The sequence below is a fragment of the Macaca fascicularis genome, chromosome 1 (assembly GCF_037993035.2).
Source record: "Macaca fascicularis isolate 582-1 chromosome 1, T2T-MFA8v1.1".
NCBI classification, from domain to species: Eukaryota; Metazoa; Chordata; class Mammalia; order Primates; family Cercopithecidae; genus Macaca; species Macaca fascicularis.
Window position 1 is genome coordinate 197,290,904 of NC_088375.1, and position 24,756 is coordinate 197,315,659.

The 24,756-nt window shown below is 52.8% G+C and overlaps 1 protein-coding gene across 5 annotated transcripts; it reads left to right on the plus strand.

Annotated features, from left to right (window-relative positions):
• The first annotated feature begins 1,394 nt into the window (after positions 1–1,394).
• RSPO1 (R-spondin 1) lies at positions 1,395–24,558 on the plus strand. Of its 5 annotated transcripts, XM_074011859.1 has the most exons (8): positions 1,395–1,713; positions 3,921–3,987; positions 6,320–6,380; positions 6,585–6,701; positions 19,269–19,460; positions 21,587–21,736; positions 22,028–22,216; positions 22,998–24,558. In XM_074011859.1, exons 4-8 carry the CDS (start codon positions 6,608–6,610, stop codon positions 23,159–23,161), a joined length of 789 nt encoding a protein of 262 aa, XP_073867960.1. In that variant the 5' UTR covers positions 1,395–1,713; positions 3,921–3,987; positions 6,320–6,380; positions 6,585–6,607; the 3' UTR covers positions 23,162–24,558. The 5 variants fall into 5 exon arrangements, with proteins under 5 accessions (XP_073867960.1, XP_045230172.1, XP_045230160.1 ...); XM_045374237.3 differs by having other exon boundaries at positions 3,853–3,987; positions 6,320–6,701; XM_045374225.3 differs by having other exon boundaries at positions 6,320–6,701.
• The last annotated feature ends 198 nt before the right edge of the window (positions 24,559–24,756 follow it).

Below are 24,756 nucleotides of genomic sequence, written 5' to 3' on the forward strand. Positions count from 1 at the left end.
AACAAAAAGCCCAATGCCTGGCGTGGCTTGTCAGAGAGTTATGCAAGTGTGTAAAAAAATAAAATAAAATAAACATTGAGTTTTCGGCATTTGGGGCTGTTTGATTAGACACGGAGCAGAGCCAAGGGCCGGTTAGATGCAGGGAAGGCTCAGGGCAGAGGGGAGAGGGGAGGGACTTGAGAGGGGGTTGGAGGTTGGAGGGGGCCCCTGGACCAACTCGGAAATGGCTGTTTGCCTCCTGCAAACTTGGCAATGCTCTGGCTGAATGAACCCAGACACTGGGCATTTCGAACCCAACTGCTCCACTTTTTCTGGCTACCCACCATCCCTGTTCCCTGGCCATCAGGACACTCTAGGGGTCATTACATCCATTCTCCTGTCATCGTAAATGACCCTGTGCCCTTAAACTCAATAGTCAGGGTCCCCCCTTCTCTCCTAAGAGGGAGATTCCACAGCCTGTCTTGATTACTCACCCCCCCCACACACAATCAGTACATCTTTTCTGCTCTAGCTTAACTCCCACTAACTATAGTTTTAGCCCATTTTCCTTTCCCAATCTGAAGTGAAGTTGGAGAACAGCTGTTTGCCACTCTAAGAAGTGAGTCTCTTTCCCTCCCTTCTTCAGGCTTGACTTCAACATCATCTGGGTCACTGCAGGTGTCTGTAGCTGTTCAAGACTCATTCCACAAACATTTATGGAGTTCCTACCGTTAACCAGGAGTTTGTAGCCTTCATTTCATTGAACCCTCAAAACAGATAAAACTTTGCGATTCAGAGAGGTTAAGTAACCTAGGCATGACCACACAGCTGGTAAGTGATAGAGCCAGACAAGAATCTAAGTGTTATTCCATGATCTCCCTCACTCTCACCTACCAGCTGCCTCTGGAGGTGTCCTCACCTCGGTGCCCAGGATCTGATAGCCTTGGTATTTCTTCTGTACTGGGAAGATGCACAGATTTGACCCTGAAGGGGGAGAGGGTGCGGTCAGGACCACCAGGCCCTGTTGAGCCTGTTCCTTGTCACTTTCCAGGTTCCTGATGGGGAAACTGGGGTTTTCACGAGGGTCTCCGGCCCCAGTTCTGACCCCAAGATGAGCGGAGTTGTTGCGGAAGCGGAGTTGTTGCGGGTTCTCTGGCTGCGTGGAATCCCCGGGGCGCGGGGCGTGGCAGGGGACAAAGACAGAGGGTCTGCCCCACGGTCCCGGGGACTTGTCCCTCTGCCAGTCCCGCGCTCGGAGCGCAGGGCGCCAGCTTCGGGCAAGGACGTGCGGACTCCCGGGCCGGCGCTCCAGTCCATTTTTTCTTGCGGATCCCTGGAAGGGGGGCCGGCTCGCGGGTGGGACTGCGAAGGGGGGGATTCCCTCCCTCGTGCTCGCAGAGGACTGGCCCCTCTCCGGGCTGGGAGCTCCGGCCGAGCGGAGGCGCGACGGAGAGCACCAGCGCAGGGCAGAGAGCCCGGAGCGACCGGCCAGAGTAGGGCATTCGATCGGGTACTGCAGAGAACCAGGGCCGCTCCGGGCCGCCCCGGAGGACCGATGCGCCGGGTGGGGCGCTGGCCCCGAGGGCGTGAGCCGTCCGCAGATTGAGCAACTTGGGAACGGGCGGGCGGAGCGCAGGCGAGCCGGGCGCCCAGGACAGTCCCGCAGCGGGCGGGTGAGCGGGCCGCGCCCTCGCCCCTCCCGGGCCTGCCCCCGCCGCGACTGGCAGCACGAAGGTGAGTCCCCTCGTAGCTGCCCCGTCCTCCTCCCCAGCGCCCCCTTCCCCGGGAGCTGGGGCGCGGCGGGCCCTCCCGTCGGGGCTGGTTCGAGCTCGGTGCGGGGGGGAGACAGCGAAAGGAAGGGGAATGTGGTCGCTCTCCGGTCGGTGATCGGGAGAGGGCACCTCCTGCACTCCTTCCTGTAAGTCTGTCGCCCCCGTCGGCCCTCAATCGAGCAGGCAGCCCCCTCCCCTCTAACTCCCCATCATCCCGCAGCCCGGGTGATCGTCCTCACTTGCAGTCCTGAATTCTCCAAGTCCACCAGCCCTGTTTACACCCCCCTCCAATCCAGAAGTTCTTGATCCCGGGTCGCACTGGTTTGGGTTCCCCCAAGTTCCACGGTCTCTGGTAACCCCCACCCCAGTCCACAGCCTGGGCCTGGGTTCGACGTGGCAGGCGGCACGCGCTGTGGCCCCCGGTGCGCAGCGAAGTGGCGCGGCTCCCTGGCCCTCGGGGTCTGGCGCTCAGGAACCGAAGGTATCGCTTAGTTGGGGAGAGGTGGGAGCTGTGTTCGCCCGGGACTCGCAGGAGGGCCGGGACGGACTTGGGGTGAGGGTGCTTGGGGGCGGGAGTTTTCTTGTGAAACTGGCCTCTCAGACGTGGACAGCTCTCTTGGCTCTTGAGGGCCAGCCGGGGGACCTCAGGTCCGCGTCTCCCTCGGCACCTGTTGGGGCCTCTGGGGGATGGTGGGGGAGGGAATAAGAATGTGCGCGCTTGCGGGGGTGATGGAGGGTTGAAGAAGCCATCCTCCGCTGCCCTTGCTTTTGGGGGCCGGGGCACGGCCCCCGCACCTGGCTTGGCTCCGACCGACAGGCTAATCCCGACAGGTCGGACAGGCACATACTTGGTCCCGCCCCCCGCCCGCAATTCTTCTGCCCCCGCCTGCCAGCCTGCTAGGAGGCCAAAACTCTGCAGCCCGCAGCCCGCCCGGGGAGGACTAATGAGAAATTATCTGGATAGTTTACATTTTTGGGTCTGTATCGGACACCTGATGGAGTACCACTTTATTCTGAAGGTGTTGCAGGCAAGAAGGTGAAGGTGATTCCAGCCCCGTCCCTGGGCTGAGTTTCTGCCCTCAGCTCCACCTGCAGCTGTGTTCCCCTCCCCAACCTGTGTCCTCCCCTCTGAGGCCCATGTGGCCTCTCTCTTTGGTCTTCCGTCCCAGCTCTGCCTCTGCCCCCAGCCCCGTCCCCACTTTGCAGGTCCACCCCACAAGCTGGATTGTGCCTCACACTCCGCAGCTCCCTGCGGGTTGCCCTGCCCTCCCCACACCCAATCCTGGGTAGCAAACCCTAGGGCTGGTCCCTAACTAGGTCTGTAACCCCTGACCCTTAACCACTCAGGGCCAGGTCTCTTCCCCTGTAAAATGGAAATAATTCTACCTTCCTTCTTCCATTGTGAGGAGTAAAGGAAGACCTGGCACATGGCAGGTGGAGGGAGGCATCCAACGAGTGTGAATCCCTAACCCCCCACAGTGGCAGAGACAAATACCCTTTCTTACCCCTACCAATACCTGAGGTACTACCAGCAGTCCCCATTCTATCTGTGTAGAGCGAGCCTCAAAACATAAACTGCCAGTGCCATATAACCCAAGGCCCAAAGGAAATCAGACAGAGGACTCTAAGAGAAATGAGGCAGGCTGCTTAAAAGGGAGTCGTCAGCTCCTATCTCCTCTCTCAGCCCTAGTCCATGCTATCCGTGTCTGCAAGTGTGCGTGCCTGTGTGTGCACATATGGGGTCAGGGACTAGACGCAGGAACATGGAGCCACTGAGGCAGGGACCTGTGGCCCTCTGGGGCTTGGTGCTGCAGGGTTCCTAGTCTAAGACCTGTCCAGCATTTCAAATCAGATTTCATATAAGATCCTGATTTTCTACTCCTCTTTTGAAAAATCAGAAGATCTGTCAACAATCAGTCAGAGCTGAACGGCATATGCTCCCTTTAGATGGGTCATTTACCCTCTAGTTTACCCCCTCCACATCCAGCTTCAATCGTACATGTCATTTGTACCCCCTGGTGTAGAGGAACTCTTAGCCCCTTTACAGGGTTGATTCTATATGTACCTTTTCAAAAAGTGCTTGCAACTCTTCCCATCCCAGAGGTGAGGGAGGCCAGTGTCACTTGCTTCAGTGAAATTTACATCTGGATCCTCCTTACGATTTCCCAGCTGAGATTGTGGTTTCCTGGTGATTCAGGTGGGAGTGGGCCAGAAGATCAACGCTGGCAAGGACTGGGTGAGTGTGGCAGGGGTCAAGCTGAAACCTAGGACCTGGGAGGATGGAGAAGGAATTCAGAGGGAGAGGAGAGGGAGGAAAAAGAAGGGAGCTAACATTTGCTGAGCACTCACCCTCAATTGCCAGGCACCATGACAGGTGGGCACAAGGAATGCAGAGATACATAAGGGAAATTCTGTGCCCCCAAAAAAATGCCAGGGATATTGATCACGCAGTGAGTCCAAAGTCTTTCAGATCCAGGGTTAACACCAAGTTTGTCTGATGCAGTGTTTGTCAACTGTAAGGATTCATGGAACAGATCTGCCAGGGATTCTCAGACCTTAGTGTGAGAAATGCTGCAATTAAAGGCAAATCCTATCACTTTGAGTGATCGCTTTGGTGTCAAGGCAATCAACCATAAAGATAAATGCCAATATGGAAATTGCATAATAGTGCCCAGTATTAAGGTTAGTATCCAGATAATACAGAGCATGTTCATATTGCCTTTTGAATGATCATTAGAATATAGACACAAAATGAAGCTTTGATCACAACAAATACAGCAAATATTATTGAGTCATCACTATGTGCCCAGCACCATTCTAAGCAGTTTTATGTATTAAGTTATAAACAGCAATAACCTTCTTTCAGATAAGAAAACAGGCTCAGACCAGCTAAGCAAGGTAACACAGCTAATAAGTAGCAGAGCCAATATTCAAAGCCAGGCAGTCTGACTCTGAAGTTTATGTCCGTGACAATCACGCTGTACAGCCAGCCTCTGAGACTACATTCTTGGGCCTGAAGACCCCAGTTTGATAAACTCAACTGGACATCTATAATTTGTGGGTGATAGAAGTGTGTAGTGGGGGCTGGGGAGGATACAAATACTTTGGTAAATCAGGCAGGGAGTACTGGAGGGGCGTGCAGAGGTTGGCAGCTGACGGGCATTTGGGGATGGCTGGGGGCATCTCCGCTGGCTCCGGCCACAGCACCAGGTGGGATCCATCAGCCTCATGTAAACACTTCTCACAGGCAGCTTAACCACTTGAGTGTGTCTGGCCTTCAAAGCCAGCGGGAGAGGCCAAGGAGGGAGGTACTGAACTCCCTTAGGGGATAATGATTTATCTCCCGTGCAGGTGGGCTTTGCTGGGGCCTCCCTGAGAGGTGAGGGGGTGGACTAGCACTGAAGAGCCTAGAGAGGAAAGGATTAGGATGGGGGTGGGAGGGGCATCTCCACTCCAGCACCTCAGATTTCTCATTCCTGAGCCTGAACTCTCTGACTCTCAGCTAGCCTGTGACATAGTCATGCTTGTCCCCATTCTATAGACGTGAAACTGAGGTTCAGCGAGGCTGCACGACTTGTTCAAAGGCATCTAGCCAGTGGAGGGGAAGGTGATGGCTCCCTGGCATCTACAGAGCCTCTGTGCTATTGACCTGCATGTTCTGTTGTGCTGTGGGTGTGTGTGGGAGAGTGTGGGGTGTACGTGGGCAGGTCACTGCTATGAAAGAACCTCGGGAGCATTGGAGCATGAGTGTGTGATCCCGTGAGGGGGCAGCAGGGTTTTCATTCTCACTCCCAGGTTGGGCTCAGATGTCCAACTTCCCAGACACATCTGATTCAGGGGAGGGACCGGCTCCCCTGCCCCCATCACCCCAGCCAGCCAGCAGGTCCAGAGACCTGGCTCTCGCTGGGCTGGGGGATTATCCCCATTCTCTGTGTCTCTGGCCAGGGCGGGCATTGCTGCCTCTTTTATCCTCTCACAAAGGCCAGGCCCGCCGGGCCTGCTGTGTCAGAGTTTCTGTGGCCGGGGGAAGCCTTACTTCCTTTTCTCCCGCCAAGCCCAGAGGGCCACGCAGAGTCTGCCAGCTTGCCGGGGGCCACTGCTCTAGCTACAGGACAGGTGAAAGGCACATGGGTGACTCAGCCCCAGGAACAAAAGGCTGAGGGGTCACTCATGGAAGGACAGAGAGAGAGAGCTCCTCTTCAAAAGAGAGGATATTACTGCAGCATGAGGTCTGTAGGGTAGACTTAAGGAAGGACTTCCAGTTAGAGCTGGACAACAGGAAGCAGGGGTGGGACCAACTGGCTCCCGTTATTGAGAAATCATCAGTGATCCACAAGTTTGGTTTGAATGTCCGCCATATTCTGGCTACACAGGTTGCCGGCTCCAGTCCCAGGTTAGGGAGTTCTGCAAGATAGGAAAAGGAGCGGATTTCTTCTAGAAAGGTGCTAGGTAGGTAACTCATAACGTCCAAACATTTTGAGCTCCCAGTCTTCTGGGTAGGGCAGGAGGCATAGGTGGGAGGGTTCATAGTACTACAGAATTAACCCTTCTTTCTCCTCCCCTCACAGGTTGGTTTTTGGAGTAGTCCCTGCTGATGTGACAAAAAGATCTCTCATGTGATATTCTGAGGTACCTTTGAGGAAGTCTGTCTTTGAGGACCTCCCTTTGACCTGATGGAGAACTGGGCGCCCCACACCCTCTCTGTCCCCAGCTGAGATTATGGTGGATTTGGGCTACGGCCCAGGCCTGGGCCTCCTGCTGCTGACCCAGCCCCGGAGGTGTTAGCAAAAGCCGTGTGCTGTCCACCCTCCCTGAGACCACCCCTCCGACCAGGGGCCTGGAGCTGGCGTGTGACTATGCGGCTTGGGCTGTGCGTGGTGGCCCTGGTTCTGAGCTGGACGCACCTCACCATCGGCAGCCGGGGGATCAAGGGGAAAAGGCAGAGGCGGAGTGAGTAATGGAGCGTGGTGGGCCACAGCTGGCCTTGGAAGTGGGAGGGGGCCACCCGGGAACTAGGGGTCTTCAGGAGTTTTATTCCATGATGACCCTTGCAGATTTCCACTCTGTCTATTACAGCTTTGTAGATTACTCAGTAGATGATCCTGTTTGTGGATTATTCAGTTGGTGGATTAATTCGCTGAGATTACCCACTCTGTAGATGACTCACTTTGTCTGTTTTCCCCTTTGTAGACTCTGCTTTCTAGATTAACCCCTCTCTTGTGAGGATCCAGTTTGTGGATTACGCCTTTGTGGATTATGTGCTTTGACATAACACCAGCTTTGTGTGGTATCCATGGAGATGCTTCCCCAAACCCCCTGCCCTGGGGCTCCTTTTTTGGGTAAAGTGCAGCCATCAACCCTTCTGGGTTAGGAGCTCTGCACAGCTTAGCACTGGGTAACAGGGCTTCCCCTGCCCAGATCATGGGGCAGGAACAGTGGAGTAGGGAGGATCAGGAGACTGTCCACTGCTGTGACTTTTAAACCACGCCCAGTGGGATTCAGGGAGCTACAGTGGCATCGAAGGGGAGACAAGCAGGCAGGGGTCTGGCCTGACCACCCTTCAAACCAGAGCAGTCTCACTTTTCCCTGCTTTTGGTAATGAGCATCCACATGAGATGTCGTTGGAAGAGAGGGTTCTCATAGCTTAAAAAGAAAACCAAAATCCTATCATTGTACAGATGCTAAGAAAGGGGAAGAAACAGGTCTAACGAAATACAGTTGATGTTGGAACCCAGGTCTCCTAATGCCTGTGGGCCCAGTCTTCTTGAAAGCCGAATTTGATGGAGTTCAACGGTAATCTGTCCCCAGCCCCTTGATAGGCACTCCTCAACCTCTGCTTAAGGTCTCCAGTGATGGGACCCTAGTGCTGTAGGGGTGGCCACTGTGTGTGAGGGGCCCACACGAGGGAGAGGGTGGGGGACTCCAGAGTCCCAAGTCCTCATCTGTCTTTGGACATCTGCCATGAGAAGATGCCGTGCCCACAGGTAGGAGGTCTTCCTGAAGTCTAGCCCAGCCCCCTCTTGCTTCATGTTTCCCTGCAGACGGAGGCCCCCCAGTAAAGGTTGAAAAGCAGTGGGGTTTTGCCAGGGCTTCACGGGAGCAGCCAAGGCCAGGACTCAGCGCAGGGAGAGAAGCTCAGAGAACTGGTGAAGCTGAAAATCCCTGGCTTAACAAACAATTAGAGACAGTTAGGTTTAATCAGCAGCAAGGCCTTGATTTTCCTCCCTTCTCATCTGTTGTGGCCAGTATTTTGGACTCCATGGGCCAGATGCGGTTTAGCGGTTTATAATCAGTCTCCTCTATTTCCGAAATGAGAGAGAGAGAGACAGAGAGAGAGACAGAGAGAGAGAGAATAGGAGGAACCATTCACATTCAGGCAACGTGCACGTGTGCTTAACGCTGACCCTCACGCATGCAGAGCCTCATGCCCGGCTAAACCAGAGGTCACGGGACCTGAGTTCAAGTCTGTTGTATTGAAAAGGAAAGGAAGTACTAGACTTGGCATCAGAAAGGGCCTGGTCCTAGCGATGGTAAATCTCCTGCAGCAATTTTGATGTGCTTGCTCACTTTTCATACGGCCACATCTAACAGCCATGGCAGCACATGAGCCAGTTTTTATTACCCAGTGATGTAACAGACATCCTTGATGGTAAGAGGCAAGGGTTGGGAGAGGTGTGGAGACAGGCTCAGGGGTGCAGGGAGGGATGAAGGTTGTGCTGTTTGTCAATACTTGTCACATAACAGCCATAGTCATCGCAATCAGGAAGCTGAAATGTAATGTAAAGGAGGATAGTAAGGCTTACATGAGATTTTATATATATATATATAGAGAGAGAGAGAGAGAGAGAGAGGAAAGAGAGAGAGAGTTTTGTTTTATTTTGTTTTGTTTTGTTTTGAGATGGAGTCTCGCTCTGTCACCCAGGCTGGAGTGCAGTGGCACCATCTTGGCTTACTGCAACCCCCGCGTCCCAGGTTCAAGCGATTCTCCTGCCTCAGCCTCCCAAGTAGCTGGGATTACAGGCACGTGTCACCATGCCTGGCTACTTTTTGTATTTTTAGTAGAGATAAAGTTTTGTCATGTTGGCCAGGCTGGTCTCGAACTCCTGACCTTAGGTGATCCACCCACCTCATTAGGTATATATTTTTAACACCTTTGTAAAACATCAAGTTCTGCGTAGACTCTGGGTGCAAATCATTATTATATAAACAATGTGTAGACCATTTTGCCTTAGGGATTCTGGGGAAGTAGAGAAGGGAAGAAAGAAGACCAAGACACCTGTGTGTGCCTGGCCTCTCGACAAGACAAGCTTGGAAGGGCACTGGGTGGACCTGGGGATGGGGGTAGGTGTGCTATGTATGAGCCTCAGGGCTGTTGACTCTGGCTGACAGTCCTCAGCTTCAGGGTAGGAGGGCCACCAGAAGCCACTCAATCTAAATCTCATTCTGAGCTATTATACACCAGTTTTGAAGCCAGACATGTCTGATCTCAGAGTCTGAGTGATGGTCTGCCTGCATGGAGCGAGAAAAATTGAGCAAAGAACTTCTCTTTAGCTGTGAGTGGTGAAGTCCCCTTGAAGTTCCCCTCCTCCATTCATTGAGGACCCTGCCCCTCCCTGAACTCCTGTTCACTAAGCCCCTTGTCTTCTTGCTAGCCCTCACCCCTGATCTGGGGTCCCTGCACCTTCCTGAGCCCTCATTCCCACTCATCCCTTGCACTGAGTGTGCTCCTTCCTGAGCCCCTTCTCCTCTCTGATTCTTGGGCCCCGTGTCTCAGTCCTGCCTCCTAGGAAGCCTCCATTCCTTCATTGAGCCCTGACTTCTCCAGAAGCCAGGAGCCCGCTTTGTGCCTCTTCTCACAGCCCCATCCTCCATCCAGAGCCTCTGCCCCTGCTGCACTGACAGCCTTACAGTCCCTCATCCCTCACTGAATCCCCGTTCCTTCCTTGGCTCATTCCACAAATGTTTATTGAGATCCTGCAAGCTGGCCCTGATCGCAGAGATGAATCTCGCGGGCGGAGGCTGCAAGCGAGTGGGGGAAGACAGAATGTCAGTCCAGTTCAGGAATGCTGCACGGGAGAAAACCTGAGGGCATGGAGAGCCCCGGGGAGTTGGGAGGAGGCACAGAGTGTTCCTTTAGGAAGTGGGGCGCAGCTAGGAGTAGCTGGGGAAATGAATTATCAAGGGGGTTCTGGGGAGCCCTAGGATTTCCACTGGGGAAGCTGTGCTCATATGTTTTCTGTTGGAAAGAAGGGTTCTGCTGCTAAACAAGCCATCCAGAACCCACTAGGACAGAACAAGGAAGCTGTCTGAGGCTGAGGGGAGGGTCCAGGTAGAAGACACTGCAGGGTAGAGGTCAGGTCATTAAGCTCTTCACACCTGCCAGGCTGAGGAGTTTGGACGTGGCCTGACTCCAGCTACAGTGGGTAAGGAGGCACTGAGGCTTTCATCAGGGAGCCCAGAGCCCAGCTGCTGGGTGGGGGAGGTGGCTTGAGGTGGGAGGCAAACAGCCCAGGTAAGAAAAAGTGAGGATCTAAACTAAGCTCGCAGTTGAGAGCTTAGTTTAGAATCCTGGGTCTGGCTGGGCATGGTGGCTCACGCCTGTAATCCCAGCACTTTGGGAGGCTGAGGCAGGTGGATCGCCTGAGATCAGAAGTTCGAGACCAGCCTGCTCAACATGGCGAAAGCTTGTCTGTACTAAAAATACAAAAATTAGCCAGGAATGGTGGTGTGCACCTGTAGTCCTGGCTACTCGGGAGGCTGAGGCAGGAGAATGGCTTGAACCTGGGAGTCGGAGTTTGCAGTGCACTGAGATTGCACCATTGCACTCCAGCCTGGGTGCTAGAGCGAGACGGTTTCAAAAAAAAAAAAAAGAGAAGAATCCTGGGTCCTACCAGCAGGACATACCCAGGGCTTTCTGAACGTGCAGGTCTCAGAAAGCCACAGGGATAGATCCACCTCCTGGGACAGCGTGTGGCCTGAGAGGGGCCCTGGCCTACTCACTTCCTCAGTCTCCTGGCTGAGGCCCTGCTCCCTATCCTCTTGCCCTCGCCAACTGAACTCAGGTCTCTCTTACCAAACCCAGTTCCTCCAAGACTAGATTCCACCCCAAAACCAAGATCATCACTCTCTGGGTCATGGTGAGTTCTCTCCATCCACCACTGTCCCTGACCCATCTCACTTGAGTCCCTCATCCATGTTCCATCCTGGTCCCTCCACTGTAGTGAATCTTCATTAAGATCCATCCATACACCACCCTTCATCTCAAGCCTCTGTCTCACTCACCATATCCTCAATCTTATAACCTTGTGGAGCCTTATCCTTTACTGAGCTCCCATTCAGAAATGATGGGCTCTGCCTGCCGAAGCTCTTTCTAGTGAGAGAAAAAGACACGTTAGCAGATAATATCAATACAAGGTGACGTTCGTCATGACAGATTCAAGTACTAGGGGTGTGGGAACACATAGAAATACTCCATTGAGACTCTGCAGGGAGGTGAGATCAGGAAGACTTCCTGAAGGAGGTGACTTTAGTTCTGAGGCTTGAGGGAGTTGGTCAGACTCAAAAGGAGGTGGAGAGTGTTCTGGGCAGAAGGACCAACTTGAACAAAGGCACACAGGTGTGAGATAGTGTGACATGTCCAGAGAAACAAAAATGGTTTGATATTGCTTAGGAGTGGTGCTGAGGGGTAACGTGGATGGGATGAGCCCACAAAAGCTTTTAAGGTCAGGCAAGGAGCTGGGTCTTAATTCTGTAGGTGATAGGGAGCTATTGATAGATAAGAGGAAGGAGTGTAAAACAATCAGATTTTTAGTTTAAGAAAGATTCCTGGGGATGAAGAAATTGGGAACTGGAAGAAATGAAGCCCCTAGGGAGGAGGAGCAGCGATCCAGAACCATTCTTCAAGGGGTGTGGGACTGAGCTGCCCTGGAGCATTGCCTCATCATAGCCACAGCAACTTAAAAGAGCTTTGCATAGGATGAAGGAGGCTAGGAGAGGGGGAATCGGGGGCACAGCCTTGCCCTGCTGGCTCAGTGAAGTGGGCTGGAGAGCAGGGTGCTTGGGAGCTGAGGGAGGTGGGGTTGGTGGGGGGCAGTGGTTGGTGGAGAGGGCAGAGCTGGGGGTGCTGAAGAAGGCAGGAAGGAGGCTCCCCTCCCTGCAAGCACCCCTCACCCTCAGAGTCCACCTGGCCTCCTCAGCCAGGCTTATAGCCCTGCAAGGCTGCTTCCCCTGCACAACCACCATAACAGGCAGCAGCAGGAGGGAACTTTCTTGCTTTTGTTCCTTCTTTTCTTTTAGAGAGAGGGTCTTGATCTCGCTATGTTGTCCAGGCTGGTCTCAAACTTCTGGGCTCAAGGTATCCTCCTGCCTCAACCTCCTGAGTAGTTGGGACTACAGCGTGTGCCACTGTGCCCAGCTAGAGGGGAGCTTTCTAAACCACCAACCCAACGATGTCCTTCCATTGGTCGCTTCCCTCACCAAGAGAAAGAGAGAGAGAGAGAGAGAGAGAGAGAGAGAGAGAATATATAAAGCTCTATGTTCTTTTTTTTCCTTTTGAGGTGGGATCTTGCTATGTTGCACACGCTGGTCTGCAACTCCTAGACTCAAGTGATCCTGCCTCAGCTTCCCTAGTAGCTGGAATTACCGGCACATGCTATATAAAGCCCTATTTTCCATGCCATGGTCGATCCAGGATTATCAGTGCCTCGGAAGCTTTGCACTGGCTGTTCCTCCTGTGTGGAACGCCCTCCTCCCCTAGGCTTCTGGGTCGCGGAGTGCCCTCTGCCTCTCTACATCCAGATGTGTAACCAGCCCTGCCTCCCTTGTCCTTGGTGGGCCTTTGTGGCTATACCTCCACGTTCCGGCTCCTAGGAGCCCTGAGCACCTGTGAGGTGTGCACTAAACATCTGTGGAATAAATAAGCCTTGGTTTTCCTGCTCTGAATCATTATGCATTTCCCCCAAATATGAACCATCTTCCTTGGACCCTTCCTTCAAGGGCACATTCTCATTGTCGAGCCCCCTCTCTTGTTCCCCGATCCCTTCACTGCCTCTCTGAGCTGAGAACATCCTGTGCTTTCTGTCCCCCTTGATAAACATCCCTTTCCTTATTGAACTGACCCCACCTGTAACTGAGCCCCCATTCCTCTTCTGAGCCCCCAAACCCTCATGGAGCTCAGCTGCCTGACCCCCTTGTCCCTGACTGCAGCCCCTGGTCTCTCCCCCTAGCCAAGGCCAGCCTCAGCGTCTGAGCCCTATGTCTTGATGCTCCCATTTCCTTGTGTCCTTGGGTCTCTACTCCATCAATGTCCCCTGCCTCTGAGTCTTGTAATCACATTCCCCACCCCCAGCCGTGCTCTCCCCTTCTCTGTCTGTGATCTCTGATTTTCTCTGTTGCCTTCCTGGCTTTATCTCCACTCCTTCCCTTCCACTCACTCCGAAGCCCACTGTGGTTTGGCTCTCATCTCCACCTCTCCATCAAAACTGCCCTTCTCAAGGTCACCTAATCAATGACCACTGAGAGTCAAGTCTTGTGGATTTGCTTCAGAGCTCACTGGCCTTGCTTCCTCCCAGCCCTGGTCCCTGAATATCTCTCCCTTTTCAACCTGATTCCTGGCACCTCTGTCTCTCAGTCTCCTCCCAGCTCTCCAAGGATCCTTCTCCACTTCTTTCCCGAGCCCCTCTTCCTCTTGCATAGCTGTTAAATGCAGGTGTTGCCTGAGGCACCACCCAGGCTCTTCTGCTCCCACAGATCTAACTATCAGCTTCTTTTTTTTGAGTCAGAGTCTTGCCCTGTCATCCAGGCTGGAGTGTGGTGGCTCAATCATAGCTCACTGCAGCCTCAAATTCCTGGACTCAATCAATCCTCCAGCCTCAGCCTCCCAAAGTGCTAGGATTACGGGTATGAGCCCCCACGCCAGCCAACAGCCAACTTCTTCAAAGAAGTTGAAGTTCCTGACCTTCCTTTCACTGCTGAACCACTGCCTCCTGCTGTCCACCCCACCACCCCACTGAGACTGCATTTACCAGGGCCGCCACCACCCGGTTGGGCTCACATGACATCTCAGAAGCAACTGTCTTGTTGATGCCTCCCTCTTCTGAGTGCACTCTTCTCTCGGCTCCCACGATGCAATATACTTCCCAGTGTCCCCTGCCTGTCTGTTGGCTCCTCCTCTGCCTCTTAGTGTACTAAAGACTTATCTGTCCTTCTCTTCAATGTCCAGTTCCTCTTCTCACTCCCCAGACCCACTCTTCTTGCCATCTCATGGACTGGCATGCCTTTGATGACTGTACGATGTTAAGAACTCCACTTCTCTTTAGCCAAGCATGGTGGCATGTGACTGTAGTCGTAGCTACTTGGGAGGCTGAAGCAGGAGAACCACTTGAGCCCAGGAGTTTGAGGCTTCAATGAGCTATGTTTGTGACACTGCAATCCAGCCTGGGCAACAGAGTGAGATTTCATCTCTTAAAAAAAGAAAAAAACTCTTAAAAAAAAAAAAAAAAAAAGAAAGAAAAAAGAAAAAAATAACTCCGCGTCTCAATCTCCAGCCAAAATAGTTCTCTTGAGTTCCAGACCCACGTGTTCAATTGCCTAACAGACATCATTCCCTGGATGTTCCACAGGAACCGCAAACTCAACTTGTCTAATACTTAGCTACTCATCATTTTCCCACCCAAACCCCCTCCTCCTCCTGTGGTTCCTCTCCCGGGGAAGGGCTGTTATACAAGCCCAGCATCTCAAGGTCACCTTGCCCCTGCCCCTCACCCCCTCTTGTTGAATGCTTCGCCCTGTCTTGTTGACCCTGCCTGACCATCTCACGTGTGTCTACTCCCTCCCCTCTCCTTGGCTCAGCCCAGCTCTCCTGGACTGGAGTTCTAGCCTGGGAGTCTTCCTGTCTCCACTCTTGCCCTCGGACAATCCATTCTCGACTCTACCGAGTGATCTTTCTAAAATGGAATCCTGACTGTGTTTCCTGTTGTAAACCTCCCACTGATTCCTTCTGACCTTCAGGATAGGGTGTGAACTCCTTAATCCAGGCTCAGGATTCTTCCTCATCCAGCCCCGCTTCCCTCTCCAGCTTCCTGCCTCATCACTCGCTCCACGTTCCCGCCATGCTGACCTGATTCCAGATTTCCTTCCCCGGGTATGCCACACTTTCTCTGCGGTGCCATTGACGGCGCTGAAGAAAAATGCACACAGGGACTTGTTGCTAGTGGAATGGAAGGTGGGCAGCAGACCTGAAAGGGCGCCTTTTGCAAACCTGTTCTTAGCACGGGTGATAATGAAGGAAGAAATGAGTATGGCAGCATCGCTGGAGAGGGCTGCAAATGGGACGCCGGGATAACTGCCGTTACTGAAACTAAGGCAGAAACCTAGAAGGCGCATTCACGTCAACAATGAATTAAATCAAAACAGTGCATCGTAGACGATTTAATATCTTTGAAGTGGAAGTGGTGCCTAAAATAGATAATGACTCGTAAATTTGTAACACAACTGAATAAAGGCCCAGAGTAGAAAAATAATCCGAAGTGCTCTCTCATAACTTCAATGTCGCATTTGGAGTATTTTTGCTCATACAATGATTCTACCAACAAGAATGATCGTGATTTTTATTTTTATCTTATATTATTATTATTTTGAGACAGAGTCTTGCTCATCACCTAGACTGGAGTGCAGAGGTAATCTTGGCTCACTGCAGCCTCTGCCTCCCGGGTTCAAGTGATTCTTATGCCTCAGCCTCCTGAGTAGCTGGGATTACAAGTGTGTGCCACCACGGTCAGCTAATGTTTGTATTTTTAGTAGAGACGGGGTTTCACCATATTGACCAGGCTGATCTTGAACTCCTGGCCTCAGCTTCTCAAACTGCTGGGATTACAGGTGAGAGCCACCTTGGCCAGTCTATTATTATTTTTTGTAATAGAGACGGGGTCTCCCTATGTTGCCCAGGCTGGTCTTGAACTCCTGGGCTGCAGCGATCTGCCCACCTCAGCCTCCCAAAGTGCGGGGATTACAGGCATGAGCCACCACGCCCGGCCCATAAATTCCATTTTCCAAAAATATATAGTTTCCGTGCCACCTCATATTGTCCTACCCTGGGCTCCCTAAACTTCGTTCCTCTGCCTGAAACACATACTGGCCGAGAAATTTTGTTCAAGTAATTTACCTTTCCATTCCCTCATCTATAAAAATGTGCATAATAGGTCAAGTGGGGTGGCTCACGCCCGTAATCTCAGCACTGTGGGAGGTCCAGGCAGGTGGATCACCTGAGGTTGAGAGTTCAAGACCAATCTGACCAACATGGTGAAACCCCATCTCTAATAAAAATACAAAAAATTAACCAGGCATGGTGGCAGGTGCCTGTAATCCCAGCTACTCAGGAGGCTGAGGCAGGAGAATCACTTGAACCTGGGAGGCGGAGTTTGAGCCACTGCACTCCAGCCTGGGTGACACAGCGAGACTCTATCTCAAAAAAAAAAAAAAAAGATAATAAAATTTAAAAATAATAACAATAGTACCTACCTCATGGGTTGTTGTAAGGATTAAATGAGTTAATACTTGTCAAGCACTGAGAACATTGCTGCCACAGAGTAAGTGATCAACATTTAGTAACACACTGCCGCCACTGTGGTTATTGCTGTGTTGTTGTGATGATTTGGTGTTTGTTATCATCTTCCTTCCTTCGGTTGCTCTCCTTCCTAACTCCTCCATGTTCTCCTGTTCTGAAACCAGGAATGATTCCTGCATCATAGACTCACGCCAGCAGCTGCCCAGAGTGGACATCGTCATCTCTCCTTCTCAGGGAAACACATGACATTCAGTATTTTGCCCACCTTCCCAGACTGGGAATCTGGCTTTGGGTCCTGATGACTCTGAAGCCGGGGCTCTGGGTCCACTACCCTGTACCATCTCCCACCATCTCTATTCTGATTTTCCCAGCTCTCTGCCTTATGCCTGTATCTGCCGCTCCTCACTGCCTGGCTCTTGTTTTGTTTTGTTTTGTTTTGTTTTGTTTTTTTGAGAAAGAGTCTTGCTCTGTCACCCAGGCTGGAGTGCAGTGGCATGATCTCAGCTCACTGCAGCCTGTACCTCCCAGGTTCAAGTGATTCTCCTGCCTCAGCCTCCTGAGTAGCTGGGATTACAGGCGCCCACCATCACATCCAGCTAATTTTGTGTATTTTTAGTAGAGATGGGGTTTTGCCATGTTGGCCAGGCTGGTCTTGAACTCCTGATCTCAGGTGATCTACCCACCTCAGCCTCCCAAAGTGCTGGGATTCTAGGAGTGAGCTACTGCACCCGGCCGCTGCCTGGCTCTTGTTGCCTTCTTGATCAAGTTCAAGTTATAAAGACCGTTCACCACTCCACTCCCACTCCCATCTCCACCCCATGTAACTACTTTCCTTCCTCTCCTTCCCTCTCACCTTGCTTCTCTTGCCATGGGCTTCTTTTCATGTCTGGCCCCACGGCTCACCCACACCCCAGGTCAAACATCTGGGAATCACCCCAGGCTCCTCCCCACGCCTCTTTCCTCTCTGCCTGTTAGCCACGATGTCCTACGGGTTGCATTTCCCAAGCATCTCTCAAATCTGTCTTTTTTCCCTCTATCCCTGTGGAACAGAATTTTAAGACGTTCTCACTTTTCTCACCTGGATGATCTAGTCAGCTTCCTCCCAAACAGTTCTTCCATCTCTGGTCTCCACCCTGGCTCCCAGAGACAATTTCCCAACATGTAAATTGGACTAGGTCTCATCCCTGCTTAACATGTTCTAATGGCTCCCTGATGTTTAAACAGTCTGAGAAGGTCCCAAAACAAGTGTTCTGTGGCCAACATGCTTGGGAAATGCAGTTCACTCTGTGCCCCGCTCAGAGAGTCACTGCACACGGGAGAGTAATAAAGCTTCCATTAGGCCTGCAGTAAAGAAATCTGTTTAGATTTGTTTGACCCACTGGTTCCTGGTCTTACCTGACACAGTAGCCTTTCTCCACATTTTCCTATTCACGGTTGGGGGAATCAAGTTGTAAGGAGTACTTTTTGGGAAATGCCATCTGGCAGAATCAAGTTCAAGTTCCTTAGCATGATATAAAGATAGAAAACCTTACCTTTCACCACTCGCCTCCTATTCCCATCTCCACCCTAAGTTATCTGCAATTCCGCCTTTCCCTAGTTTTACACCTTTGTGGTCCTGCTCCCTGAGTGCCCTTAATTCTGCTTCCTAAAGGACACATCTGTACAAATTATCTAAGACGTGGCCTCAATGACACCTCCTTTGTGGCTTGTTTCCCTCCTTCTTTTTGGCTCCACTATTGCTTGGCCCTGTGACTGTCAGCATTCACCTATTTGTGGGTCTGTCTGCTCCACTGAAAGTTCAATTCCTCTACAGAGTGGCTTGTCTGCCTCTGTCCCCAGGGCTCACACTGTGCAAGGTCTATGGAAGGGGCTCCGTGAGTGAGATCAAAGATCCTGAGACTCAATGCTGGGATGGAAAACCACGAAGCCTCCAAGGATGGTTCTCTTTTTTGTTTGTTTGTTTGTTTTTTGAGACAGAGTCTTGCTCTGTCATCTAGGCTGGAGTGCAGTGGCACAATCTCAGCTCACTGCAACCTCCGCCTCCCAGGTTCAAACGATTCTCCTGCCTCAGCCTCTAGAGTAACTGGGATTACAGACGTGCGCCACCATGCCTGGCTAATTTTTGTATTTTTAGTAGAGATGGGGTTTCACCATGTTGGCCAGGCTGGTCTCGAACTCCTGACCTCAGGTGATCCGTCCGCCTCAGCCTCCCAAAGTGCTGGGATTACAGGCGTGAGCCACCACGCCCAGCTTCAAAGGATGATTCTGAGCCAGGGTTTCTCAGCCTCAGTGCCATTAACATTTTGGACCAAATGATTCTTTTCTGTGCCTGATGCATTATAGGATGATTAGCAGCATCCCTGGTCTCTACCCAATTGATGCCAGTAACAACCCCTTTCCCCAGGTGTGATCATCAAAAAGGTTTCCAGGCATTGCCAAGTGTTCCCTAGGGAGCAAAATCATCCGTGGTTGAGACCCCTGTTCTAGACATAGGTTATTCCAGTTGTCTTTGTGTTTCTGGGTAGGTGTTCCTTTTCTGTTTCACTCTTTATCCCTCTTGCCCTTAAAACTTTCTCGGAAATTTAAAAAACCCTCCTTCTATACCTAAGACTGACTCTTTTGTGCTCTGGGGAGAGTGGAGAAATTCCAGGAAGGGTGCAGCTTGGGTTGCTTCTCTGGGGATGGCGGAGCCGGCCTAGAGAGTGAGCTCATGTCGTGCCTGGAGCTAGGGAGGCACATGGGTCAGCATCTGTTGCTAGCTCTCTGGAGAAAAGCTACTGGGAAGGTGTATAAAGCAGCCTTGCAGACAGCTGCCTGCCTGGCCTGTGCTTTCTGAGAAGCATATTCCTTCTGTGGAAGGAAACGCCGATCTAGTCACTTCCCATCCTTGTCAGAATCTGGATAGGTGAGGTTCTCTCCACAGCCGCCTTCTCATCCCTGCTCCACCTTTGCAGTCAGTGTCGAAGGGAGCCAGGCCTGTGCCAAAGGCTGTGAGCTCTGCTCTGAAGTCAACGGCTGCCTCAAGTGCTCGCCCAAGCTGTTCATCCTGCTGGAGAGGAACGACATCCGCCAGGTGGGCGTCTGCTTGCCGTCCTGCCCACCTGGATACTTCGACGCCCGAAACCCCGACATGAACAAGTGCATCAGTGAGTGTGGGCAGGGCTGTCGGGGGCAGGGGGCACTAGAAGCTCTGGACTGAGGGAGAGTGCTTTGAACCACTGGTGGCTGGTGAGAGGAGCAGAGGGGGCTCTGAGGAGAGGAGATGAGGCGCCGATTCAAGTATCCAGCCGCACACTTCCACCTTGGTGTGTAAATACTGGAACCCTGTCTCCTCCCTTCGCACCTGCCCCTACCTGTATTCCCACAGGTTACCCTCCATGTCCCAACCTGTCACCCAAGCCACAGCCCTGAGTGCCAACCTCTCCCACCCCATCCATCCAATCATCAGAGCCTGTCTGTCATCTCTTGTCTGTCCTCACTGCCACTGTCCTCCCCAGGCTCCCAGCACCTTGCTCCTGGATCATTGCAATAGCCTGTTCATCTGTCCTCCAGCCTTCATCTGGTTCCCTGAAACCCACCTTCTGCACTGCAGCCAGAAAGACGCTTCTGAGACACACACCCTACCCCATCACACTTCTGGGATACACAACCTATCTCATCACACTTCTGAGACACAGAACCTATTCCTATCCCATCACATTTCTGAGACATACAACCCATCCCATCACACTTCTGCTTAAAAACCATTGTTAGCTCCACATGGGCTGCAGGGGAATCCAAGCTCAGGCAGCCTGCTCTTCCACTCTCTTCGCTCCCTGGTCTTCTGGCTCCTCATTTCCACACCAGCTACAGCTCCACGTGCTCCAAGGCACACGCTGCCATATCTCCATCCCTTCTCTGTAGCTGCAGCTGCGGTGTGCTGGGGGACACGTGTGAACACACTCAGGGAGACAATGCCAGTGCCCCCACCACCTGTTCAGTGCCTTGCCATTTAGAATGCATTTGCAGGTCTCATATCAGTTGAGCCTCACAACAACACTGGAAGGGAGACAGGACACAACTGATGGTACCCTTTTCAGGGCTGACAACATTGAGGCCCGGAAGGTAAATGACTGGTCCAAGACTAGACTGAGTTCTGAGCTCAACTCTGCTACTTCTTCATTGTGTGACCTTGAGCACGTCTCCACCTCTCAATGCCTCATCTTTAAGGGTTCTTACCCCCTAGGGTTGTTGTGAGACACGCAGGTAAAGCTCTTAGTGTCTGGCACTCAACAAATGGTAGCTGCTATTGTTCTTATTTTTGTTCTTATTTGACTGGCAACCAAACCCAGGAATCAGAGCACCAGGGAGGGAAGGAAGAAGGGAAGGAGAGAGGTGAGGCTGAGATAAGCCTGGAGGATGGTGGGAGTTTTTGAGGATGCAGGTGGGACCCTGGGAGCTACCCTCTTGGTCCTCAGGGTCCTTGGGGTGGGGAGCTCCTGCTACGCCAGCTCCTAGGAAACTGGCAGCGTGGGCTTCAGGTGCCAGAGCCTGGGAGGAAGTCAGCCCCGCCTGCACTCTGGGAAGGAGAGATTGTGAAAGACCCTGCCTGCTTTCAGCCAAGCCCTGGAGGACCCACCCTGCTCCCATTCCCCCAGAGGAGAGAACTGGCAGCAGAGAATCAGGGAGGGACCCAGGAGTTCTACCAAGGTGGTTCCTGGAACTCAGCCTTGCAGAGGGAGAGGAATTTGCCATAGGATGGCTTCCCCCTCCTCCGTGCTGCCCCAGGCAGGAAGAGAACCACAGTTTGGAGTATTGTAGATGCCCAGCAATGAGGGAAGAGGAGATCACACAGCCACTCTCTGGGGGGCCATTCTGCCCCTCAGTTCAGCTCTGTTTAGGGTGGCCCTGCAGATGCTGTGAGATGCTGAAACACTCCTGTCCCACCCCCACCAAGCCCAGAGGGCCCCACCCTCCTCCTCTGAAACTGCTCTCTTGAGCCTCACCTTGGGTTCCAGGGGCTGAGACTGGCTTCATGTTCAAGTTGGCTGACGGTGGCTAGAGTCCCAGCCAGCCCTCAGGAGCAGCCGCTTCAGCTTCTTCTTCCCTGGCCTGCCACTGCCCTTCCTTTCCCTTTCCTCCCGAGATTCCTCTGCAGTAACTGCAGCTCTAGGCCAGGGTCCTGCCTTCCATGTAGGTGGATGTAGACAGAAGGGAGGGTGTTGGGGCTGGGAATGAGGGAAAATGTTCCTTCTAGGTTGGGCCAGAAGCCCCCAATTTGTCCTCTCCTCAGAATGCAAGATCGAGCACTGTGAGGCCTGCTTCAGCCATAACTTCTGCACTAAGTGTAAGGAGGGATTGTACCTGCACAAGGGCCGCTGCTATCCAGCCTGTCCCGAGGGCTCCTCAGCTGCCAATGGCACCATGGAGTGCAGTAGTCCTGGTAAGCCATGGCAGGCACTGTGGGCAGAGGGTCCAGGACCCCAGGAGGAGGGGCTGGGTAAGGGTCTGGCCAGAGAGTGGGTGGGCTGGGGTACTGTGCAGGGAGAGCTTACCCTACCACTCTTTTCTGGGTCTCCAAGGACTCTTCTGCCCTCTGGACTAAAGATACCTGCAGCCTGAGGTCCAGGCAGAAGGCAGGTGGGAGATGCTCCCCTGGGCTATTCCGGACCAGAGGAGGAGATTTGATCCCCTCCTCCTTGTCCTACTCTCCCTTCCCTTCTCTTCCTGCCAGCGCAATGTGAAATGAGCGAATGGTCCCCATGGGGGCCCTGCTCCAAGAAGAAGAAGCTCTGTGGTTTCCGGAGGGGCTCCGAGGAGCGGACACGCAGGGTTCTCAATGCCCCTGGAGGGGACCATGCTGCCTGCTCTGACACCAAGGAGACCCGGAGGTGCACAGTGAGGAGGGTGCCATGTCCTGAGGGTGAGCTGCAGCCTCTGCTCCCTTGGGGTCAGCGCTCAGGCACCAGCCATGGCAGGTCCCACCATCTCTGCTTCCTGCCCATGGTTCAGGAGAAAGCTTCAGGGCAAGGCCAGATGGGGCACCCACAACTCAAGACCTCATGCTGTCCAATCCAGATGCCATGTCCTGGCAGAGAACAGGGCCCCGGAACTCTGCATGGTGGAAGCTGGAAGCTTCTGTGGTCAATATCCTTCCAGTTTCCCCATTTCTTCTGAGCTAGTGGATGTTCATACTAGAAGGCCCCTCGGAGGCCGGATGGGTGGGCGAAAGAGGCACTAAGACCCAGAGAGCTGTAGTGATTCCACCAAAGTCACACAGCCTGCAGTTGGCAAGGAGGTGGCTGCTGCTCTTGCCTGGCCCCAGAGGTGGCTGGTGGCGGGGAGGGAATGGGGGCAGTCCTGCCTGTTCTGAGGGTTGCACTGAATACCTGGGAAGTGCTCTTGGTCCACTGGGATCCAAGATCTGGGGAACCCATGAGGAAGAGGATGATGTCTTGTGTGCCTTGAGGGTTGGGGAGTGAAAGGGCTCTTGGGCTGCCTCTCAGTGCTCATGCCTCAGGGTCCTCTGAAGTGGCTGCTGTCAGAGGAGGTCACCATGACCCAACTACCTACAGGCAGCATCTCCAGCCTCCTCCCTGCCTCCCCTTCCGGCTTCCTCACACTCCCCTCCTAGGGCCTGTGGCCATGCCCAGGGGCTCCCTGCACATCCTTTGTTGATTCTTTCTGCTGTCTGGTTGTTTCAGGGCAGAAGAGGAGGAAGGGAGGCCAGGGCCGGCGGGAGAATGCCAACAGGAATCTGGCCAGGAAGGAGAGCAAGGAGGCGGGCACTGGCTCTCGAAGACGCAAGGGGCAGCAGCAGCAGCAGCAAGGGACGGTGGGGCCGCTCACATCTGCAGGGCCCGCCTAGGGACACTGTCCAGCCCCCAGGCCCATGCAGAAAGAGTTCAGTGCTGCTTTGTGTGATTAAAGCTTTCCTGAACTGGAACATCGGGGGCAAAGCATACACACACGCTCCAATCCATCCATGCATCCATAGACACAAGACACACACACTCAAACCCCTATCCACATATACAACCACACATACTTGCACACATGTGTGTGCATGTATACACACACAGATACCCCAAACACACACACACACATACACACCTGAGGCCACCAGAAGACACTTACATCCCTCGGGTCCTGCAGTACACTCTTGGTTTCTGGAGCTCGCCATGGCCGTGTCAGAGACCACACTTTCCAGCATCTGAGACCAAACTGCAGAGGGAAGCCTTCTGGAGAAGCTGCTGGGATTGGACTAGCTAGTGTGGCAGATGGGAGCCAAGCTTGAGGACTGCTGGTGACCTGGGGAGAAGCCTTCTTCCCATCCCGTTCAGCACTCCCAGCTGTGTGACTTTATCGTTGGAGAGTGTTGTTACTCTTCCATGATACGTATCAGGGCTAACCTGACTCTGAAAACTGCCTTAAAGGTTTATTTCAAATTAAAACCAAAAAAATCAACGACAGCAGTAGACACAGGCACCACATTCCTTTGCAGGGTGTGAGGGTTTGGCAAGGTATGCGTGGGAGCAAGAAGAGAAAGGGAATTTCAAGAGACCCCAAATAGCCTGCTCAGCAGAGGGTCGTGCAGAGAAGGAAGAAAATGTAGGGGCTGCTCTGAGGGTGGTAAACAGGCAGTCTATATCCTTGTTACTCAGAGCATGGACCGGCAGCAGTGTCGTCACAGGGCAGCTTGTTAGGAAGAGAATCTCAGGTCTCATTCCAGACCTGGTGAGCCAGAGTCTGAATTTCAGCAAGATTCCTGATGATTGGCGTGTTATATAAATGTGAGAAGTGCTGCTCTAATTCTCCTTAAAGGATGGGAGAAAGGGCCCCGGCCATGTTGCAGCAGGAGGGATTCTGGTCATCTATAAAGGAGGACTTTCCATCTGGGAGAGGCAGAATCTATATACGGAAGGGCTAGTGGCACTGCCGGGGGAAGGGAGTGCATAGGCTTCCAGTGATGGTTGGGGACAGTCCTGCCCAAAGGCAGGGCAGTGGATGGAATAACTCCTTGTGGCATTCTGAAATGTGTGCCAGGCTCTGGACCAGGTCCTAGGTTTCCAGGGAGGAGCCAAACACAGGCCTTGCTCTTGTGGAGCTTAGAGGTTGGTGGGGAAGAAGATAGGCATGCATCGAGGAATCGTACAAACACATATGTAACTACAAAAGGTTGGTGTCAAGGGCAGGCGACCACTGGCATCTGTGCATAGCTATGAAAGTTAATAAAACAGAATAAAAATAAAATACTTTCTCTCAGGGAGGTGTCTCAGAGGATGTGATATTTGAGCCTAACTCTGAAGGATGGGTAGAAGGATTTAAGACAGATTGCTGCTGTCCAATAGAAATATGTGAGCCACATATTTAATTTAACATTTTTGGGCCGGGCGCGGTGGCTCATACCTGTAACCCCAGCATTTTGGGAGGCTGAGGCGGGCGGATCACGAGGTCAGGAGT

What these genes read in the sequence shown, in the direction of transcription:
- RSPO1 (XM_045374237.3), top strand. Translation starts at nt 6,608, where the DNA reads ATGCGGCTTGGGCTGTGCGTGGTGGCCCTGGTTCTGAGCTGGACGCAC. An exon ending in CGACATGAACAAGTGCATCA is followed by an intron (nt 19,461 to 21,586) that starts GTGAGTGTGGGC and finishes TCCTCTCCTCAG; the next exon opens with AATGCAAGATCGAGCACTGT. An exon ending in GAGGGTGCCATGTCCTGAGG is followed by an intron (nt 22,217 to 22,997) that starts GTGAGCTGCAGC and finishes TGGTTGTTTCAG; the next exon opens with GGCAGAAGAGGAGGAAGGGA.